At 41.8% G+C, this 8,051-nt stretch overlaps 1 protein-coding gene across 1 annotated transcript in view; it reads right to left on the bottom strand.

The window, feature by feature from the left end:
- LOC108574982 (protein stoned-A) overlaps positions 1-4,994 on the bottom strand; it is a 7,135-nt gene extending 2,141 nt beyond the window's left edge. The window contains exons 1-2 of the mRNA XM_017937667.1: positions 4,537-4,994; positions 5-793 (exon numbers count right to left, since the gene is read on the bottom strand). Of these exons, the coding sequence (XP_017793156.1) occupies positions 5-760 (756 nt within the window). The 5' untranslated portion in view covers positions 761-793; positions 4,537-4,994. The remainder of the gene's footprint in view (positions 1-4; positions 794-4,536) is intronic.
- Positions 4,995-8,051: the final 3,057 nt, after the last annotated feature.

An 8,051-nucleotide genomic window follows, 5' to 3' on the forward strand; every position in this document is an offset into this window, starting at 1 on the left:
GCCGTCTGCCTTTCGAAATTTTGCAAGAACTGGTGTAATCGACCCTTCCAGCAAGTATCTCTACAGCATTTCCTAAACTGACTAGTTTCTTCCCTTTCTTGTCGACTGTTTTCAATACCTTTTCTGCATTGGTCGTGTCAAAAGGATCGTCCCCAGCTGCTTCTTCGGTGGGACTATCAGGAAGGTAAGCTAGTGAAATCTCGAAATTCTGGAGAATTTCGGCGTAGGTAGTATCAAAGATGTCATCTTCAGCTGAGTATTCAGGTTCGTCTTCATCGTCTGGAACTTCAACTAAACCGTCTTCCCGACTCTTCTCCTTATCCTTCTTAGCGTCTGGCGGTTCACCCTCAGTAGGATTCCCTTCCTCGTCGAAACCTACCCACTTTGAGGAGGTGGACTTTTTACTTTTTACCTCTTCTTGCTCTTCGCTCTCTTCTTCCTCTTCTTCTTTTTTCTTCTGTTCGCCTAATGGCGGTTTGCGTTGGAAGAACGAAGTGGACTTTATACGATCTAGATCACCTTGGGTTTTCTTAAGGATCGAGTCGACACCAGCGGTCAAAGCCTCGAATTTCTTCCACTCGTCAGAGCTGGCGTTGCTAGCTCCCTGGCTTTCGTCGGATTGCTCAGCTTTTTGCTGGGCCTCCGCCCGCTCGCGCCTATAACGCTCGAGCTCCTCCGGGTCGAACTCGTCTTCCTCCTCCCCCTTCTTGCCCTTCTTCTGCTTTTTCTTCTTTTTCAGGCCCTTGACTAGCTTGTGCATCCTCTAAGAGCTACCGTGGAACAAGCGAGGCCTCTGCAAACAATCATTTCCAATTCCAGTTACTATCTTACTAATCATTTTTCACCTATGAACCCTTTCTTTTTCTTTTACACGGACAAGCTAGGACAAAAGCTTCGTGATCGTTCATTATTTAGTAGTGCTGCGAGTGCAAATTCTTACTTACAACAAGTTAACCCTTGTACGGGTATTTTCATCTAAAATCGAGTTAACAATGATTAATAATAATTGAAAAGAACAAACAAATTTTTACTCGTTTCTTTCACCAGTTAAAAATATCGAGAAACGAATCTAACAAGATTACGTTGCAAATCTTTCAAAATTACGTAAAAATTGTTCTCTATGCCTATAAACAAACAATGTAAACGAAATTTAAATTGAAATTTACCTAAAAGTGGTATGTAGTTTTACAAATTCCGTACAGGGGTTAAAGTGTACATTATCAGCTATACGAGTTTTCAAAAAGACTCTGCTGAATCACAGACGATCTGAATATTAGTCTTCTCAGGATAAAACGTAAGTAGAAGTGAATGAAAAATGGTGTCCACTCGAATGGCTGACAATGTTTCAGCTAATGATCTATAAAGAAGGAAGATACTGGTGTTTAAGTGTTTCTACAGACTCTATGCTCATCTCTAGACTTCCATCGAGCTCTCGCCGGAAGTTCCAAGTGTGAAGTAGAGTGCAGAATATCTGGTATATGTACGACATGCGTACGAAACGCGAGTGCTCCCACGCCACTTTGTCGAATCCTCGAATACTTGTTGCACACTACCGATCTTTATTTAGCCGGTCACTCTGTAGAATCGCCGTGCTAATTCCGTCGGAATCTTTTTTAAACGCGTGCACACCGCGATGCACTTTACCATCCTTCTGCGTCGATATCTCGGGAAGAATTTTGCGAATCTCCTTTCTTCACTGATTCAGAGAAACTCGTTTGATAGCCTGACTACGATACTGGTAGTATTTCGTTTGAAAATGCCAAAGAAAGAACAATCGTTTTTCTTTCTGGTGAGAATAAAGCGGTGGTTATCTGGAATTTCTCTATTGACGCGATACAAATCGTCTTCATTTTGGACGTCGCGTATACGCGTAGTGGGATCGTTGCCAGAATTGTCTGATCGATAAACAGTACCGTACCTATTTTTCCCTTTCGTGGAACTTTTATAAAGACAGAATTGGCGTGCAAGTGCTCTTTCTTTTATTTTTTATTGTCTACGGTTAAATTGACTGCTTCTTTAAGTCACATAGCAGATATATGTACAGTAGTGATTGGAGGTTTGCAAACGTTTGGAAATTAGATTCGTATGGACAACTGTAACCAAGTTGTGCAACACTCGAATACGCCACCCCTCCCTGGAGCGACTATACGAAGATCCCTATAGATAATAAGAAGCTTAAAGTCTTACGCGATGGGCGTATTTAGCATATTAATCCCCTACGAATGGGGAATTTAATTAACACCAGAAACGCAGACATACAATCGCTCTTTCAGATACGTTCAAATACATTACCATTCTTTCTATTGTCAGTTACCAAAGAAAATAAATGAGAATGGGGGAAAAATGAAAAACGACGGCTTGAATTAGAAGAATATCGTTCCAAACTTCGACTGTTTCATTAGTACCAATAAAACACTTTGTATTAATATGTACGATAACCTTTAGAGACTTGAACTGAAAATTAGCTGGCCAGTCAAAGTGTTAAAGCGTCAGAAGCAACGGTGGCAGGTTAAACGACGGAAAGGGGACACCAGTAGCGTGTACGAAAGAGAATTTCGTCGATAATTGGGGGGAGCACGTGCTCCAGATTACTGCAGGCTGGCCGTGTCGGGTTGGTGTGCTAGCATACTCGTTGACTATCGTACCGCCCACCCCAACTGAACTGATACGGTCACCAGTACACCTGCATGCACACCAGGATGCTATAATCGATAACGCCGGAGGAATCGGTCGAGTTCTCGCCAATCTCACCTACCTTCCACTTCTCCGGAGAACCGATTCTCTCTTTTGGCTCGATGGAACGGAAGATATGTGAGTTAGATGGAGGCTTTTCAAAGTGTATATAGAACTTGAAATGAAGTTTCTTTTCTCTTTGCATGGCATTTTCCCAGGAAAAATTTGACGAATCATATAAATCAGAGGAGGAGCTTTCTGTTGAAGGGATCAGAAATGACAAAGCTAAAAGGTGCATTATGCTTTCCTTTTGCGAAAATGTTTCTTCTGGAGCGAATTTTATGGATGATAGAGATCGGTAGTCTTCGTGGAGAAGTTTGAAATATTGAAGACACTTTGAGGATTAATACGTTGTCGAGGAAAAACTGGTTAGATGTTAGAAACGATCCAATATAGAGCGACGCGGGGTGATAATCAATGCTTTCGGCGATAAGGTGTATTCTTATCTCCTATACCCAGGTAATTCATTTTGGCGTCGTCGGGTGAACAGAGATTATCGAGCAGCACGGGGAATCGAGATCGCCACTTGTTACCTGTTAATTATCCAGCCTCCATCATTCCATCCAACTTCTCATCCTTCCTTAAATAAACCTTAATTGAAGGATCTAAGAAGACAATTTTAGCCGCAGAAGGAACAGAAAAAATGTAGGAAAATCTAAGAGTCTAGCGAAAGTAGTCGGGAGTCCTAATGGAGAAGAAAAATGGCGCTCCATAAGAAAATCCAAATAAAATTCTTACGCTCTACTTGTTGAGTTAAAAGAAAAAGAATTCTACACAGCTGAAGGAGCAATGGAAGATTGCAAAATTGAAGATGAATCGCTCAGTTTCCAAGCAGCCGGAATATTGGACTCTGTCGGTGGAACAATTGAACGCAAAAGGAGGAGAGAGAGAGAGACACTCGACGGTGGCTCGCCTCAAATTCGTGACGTAATTGAGAAAGTTTCGGCGAAGAGCGTTACTCCAATATCCCGAACATTTGTCCAGCGAATCCCCGTGCAGGCGCACGCGTAATATCAGTGTCTACGATGCTCTCTCTATTCGACCAGCTTTTTCATCTGTCACTTCTTGCAGCGATGTAACACATTGCCAACTAGTTTTCAATTCTTATCCGTTAGATCCGTTTCTATAGCATGTATCCCTCCATTGGAAAACCTGAAATTGGAGAATTCGTTTGAAAGGGAATAGAGAAGATGCTAGGCTGTTGATGGCCAGGACGGATGATGTATAATTCAAGGTAGACTTTCTTTCCAGGGGAAATTCGCGGAGGAAAGCCAAGCGTATCGACCAAGCCAGTTTTCAATGGGCAGCTTCATTATCGTCTTAGCAACGATCATTGCTGCGTCAGCTATAACCAACGAAGCCGCAGTCGTTCCAAATAAAATAAAATATCCAACACCGCCGACATTCGAATTCCACTTTATTACTTCTACCCTTTACTTTCGATCAATTTTACAACTATTCGACGATATACAGAGATGAATAAATGACTCGGGATAATTGCAACGATTGAAGGAGTTCCTGTCACATCGAGTCTCCATGAGGAAACTCTAAAAGCGTCTCGAGAAACCCTAGAAGCAAGCCTAACAGCGATGTTACTCTCTCTTTATTTCCCTATAAAAGCATTTTACAAGGCAGATCTATTTTAAACGAATGTTGTGCAGGAATAACTATGATACTAGCGAGTGAAGTGCGTTTTCTGGAGCGGATCAATCGTGGATACGGAAGAAGCGTAGGTGTCGTGTGTCGGCGGCCACGTTTTCTCTATATATCGTTCCTCAAAGCATTCGGTACTACTGTACTTACGATTCCAGCCTCGTCAGCCACATCGGTATGTCGCACATTTTTTTCGAGTCATCCCGCGGAACGAGATTCTCCCTTTCCCCCTATTAGCGCCTTTTTCTTTTTTTCACTTGCAGTGACGATGGATTACACACTTGGAGGAACGTACACCGAGGGAAGGAAGAAGAAGAAGAAAGAAGTAGAGGAAGAAGACGAAGAAGAAGATGCAGGGTAAACTCTAGAATAGACGGATAGACGGTGTGCAAGAGTGAGTGGTGGAGAGAGGAAGATCGAGGTGGACAAGGAAACCGACGAGGAAGCTCGCGGAAACGAGAAGACGGACCGTGGCTTGAGCTAACGAGTCGTACAGTTTTCCCTTTGGTCTGGAAAACAGGAAACAGCGGGCGTGAGAGCCGCGAAGGCCCTGCCGAAAGCGAAGCCGACTCACCTCGTACTCTCCTGCGGGTCGAGCTATTTCCAGCATCGATCCGTTTCGTGGAGAAGAAACATGCGCGTACAACGACGCCCATCCTCGTTTCTCCTCCCGTATACCCCTCGCGCACACACCTCCCACCTACATTTACCCCGTCTCGCGTCCCCCTTCCTCTACGCCAACCACCCTTATTCTCTAGACTATCTTAGCAATGGCCTCAAAACGCGGACACTTCGGCTCCACGATCGATTCCAGTCTCCCTAACGTTTGCCTTTTGCTTCTTGGTTGATGATTCTTCAGCCGGAGGGATCGAAAGATCAATCATCGACGTTCTGTTCATTTTGGAACGATCCAAGTTCTTCTTCTGGCCGCTGTTGGTGATTTCAATTGCTTCGTTGTTTTTTTGGATTGGAAGTGTCTACTTTCTCTCGATAGTTCACCCGTTCAATTTCAACCCTTTTATCTTACCTCCTGGATGCTTGAAATTCTTCCTCGTTTCGTTGAATCTGTAAGGAATTTCTTTTCAATATTGTACTACACCGTCGAGAAGAAGCTTGCGCAGAAAATGATTTTAAATATTGATCTGATAATTTCTGTTCTTGAATGGAAGAGATTCGAAGCGTGTCGAGGCCACCACTAGCCACCCTTTAGTTGGCTCAGCGTCGTCGCGCTGCCCTTCTGCGATCACAGTTGTCCGTTTTATAAAAATAGGATATCTTTACTGATAAAAGATGTTCAAGCATCGACTTACAGTGTGTGCCTTAATTGGAGGCGGTGGTTTTTCACAGTGCTGGAAGTAGAGTGATGCAACTCTGGATCAGGATGGGGCTCGAGTGAGAAGGAACTTCGGTGAAGCGTGACATTTTCAGGGAGGTTCAAAATAGAAACGAGGTGTTCGTGGTGTGTACAGAGATGAACGTATCTCCTGTACGCTCTCCTTTATTGCCGGAGTCGAATCTTCGTAATTCTCTTAACGTTTCTTTGTCACTTCCTGTCACTATTTCTTTTATTCTGCGTTGAAAATTCAAAATGAATTAGAAACTTATTATGTAGGTATGCTCTTAATGAAAAATCTTTTCACCCTTTTTTGATACAACTGATTTTCCTCCTAATCAAATTTTTACTTTAAACATGCTCCTCTCCATTATTCTAAGAAACAACACCATCGTCAAAAAAGATCAAACGGTCCGTTCATTCTGAAGCAACGAGTACGAAAGAACACTCGATGTCATCGATAATCAATCGTGGTACAGGCTTTATGTGTGAAGTTGACAAAGCGACCTTAGAAATATTACAGTAACTTTTATTTAACGTAATATATAACAGAATATGGAGGAAATTGGGGGGGGGGGGGGGTACTCTCTGTTATTTCGCAAGATCAACGAATCTCGATTTTCTCTGAGCTTGGGATTGAAGTCTCGCGAAATGTATGTACTTACGTGCATGTGTGTATACATATTCATTTATTTCGTTAATCTTCGTTTTTCTTTTCGCCTATTTACACGAATACTTTTCATAAAACAACAATTTCATCGCGAACCGAGTTCAATCCCAAGGCCTCTTTTGCTCCAAATGAAACGCATCTTCCATTTTCTTTCTATCTTCTTCCATTTGAATATCTTCTCGAATAAATTTGACCATCTTCTCGTATCTTTTGCCTCTTCTTCGTGTTTACTGATCCATTTAAACCTTACAACGTATAGTTGACGCGTTTTCGAGCTAATCTTAGCATTTACCCAATTTCTTTCTTTACACCATTCTGTGTCTGTTCGTTATTGTTAATCGTACCACGCGTCATTCTAATTCTGGTGTTTTATAATATTTAAACGGGTACACGATTCGAAGATTCTTCCGGTTCCCCTTCCGTCAATCATCGTCGCCGCTTTTGCTCCGCTCGAAAACGATCTACACAGTGACTCGATTAATCTAACAACACATCACAGACGTTCTAAACGACGTTACGACTCTACGGTAGTATCGCTCTTTTAAACATACTCTTTCCACGAACGAAAAAAAAAAAAGAAGAAAATTGTTCCTCGGTAAGAAAACGAACAATCAGTCGAATAAAGGAAAAAATAAAACGCTTCGTACATTCGAGAACTCCTTCAGACATCTCCGTTCAGTCGCAGAAAAACACGGGCTCAGAGAAAGAAGAATAGCTTGTACAGAAACTAAACGCGCAAAAATAGCCAGCTCAACGAGAGTGTTAACAACCAAATTGGTCAACAGTTTCGACGTTCTCTCCTTTGATTGCTCGCGGATACACGTGTGCGTATATACAAAACGTAGTGTATACCACCTATACATAAAATACATCCCCTTCGTAGAGTTGTACGTTTATTTTACACAATAAAATCAATCGATCTCGTCGAGTACGAGAAGAAAAAGAAACGAAGGAAATGAAGTCGCCATCATACTCAGTATCAACAGCAGCATTAGCAGTGGTAATTAAGTGTACATAACACGCGCTTCGGATAATAGACATCATTCCAGGATCACGCACATGTACACTGAACGTATTGCTCGAGCCGAGTTCCAGTTAAAAAGAGAAAAATAAAATAAAAAAAAAAAAAAAAGAGGGAAACGTTGTCGTCCAGGATTTTTCTCTTTTTGATTAGCCACTTTTTCTTTTTTTTAATAAAATTACTGACCTTCGTTGGCATCATCTAAAACAGACGCATACGTATACATATAACGCCTGCGAAACGCTCGAAAAAAAAAAAAGTACGGGTGATGCGATGACAATGATAATAATAATATTAATAATAGCTTCTCTTTCTTTTTCTATACAAGTGCACAAATATTTACAGAATCAATATAACGACAGATATACCATAAGGTGCCGTGCGTTGTGCGTGTTTCCTAATTTCTTTCTTTTCCGTTCTTTCTCTTTTCGTCTGTGTCTTTACGCGTCTGGCTTACATTTTCTCGAAAATTCCTCGTGTCTTCATTCAGACACTGAATGCGTTATTTTGGCACATTTCAGTTTCTCGTGTCACTCTGCAAAACACGCGCCGTCCGATTTACTTGGCACAATGTACACTTCGATCATCACCATGCATGATTTTTCTAAACTTAATTTCGTTAAAAAATAGATTAAAAAGTG

This window comes from Habropoda laboriosa, unplaced genomic scaffold (assembly GCF_001263275.1).
Source record: "Habropoda laboriosa isolate 0110345459 unplaced genomic scaffold, ASM126327v1 scaffold210, whole genome shotgun sequence".
NCBI lineage: Eukaryota > Metazoa > Arthropoda > Insecta > Hymenoptera > Apidae > Habropoda > Habropoda laboriosa.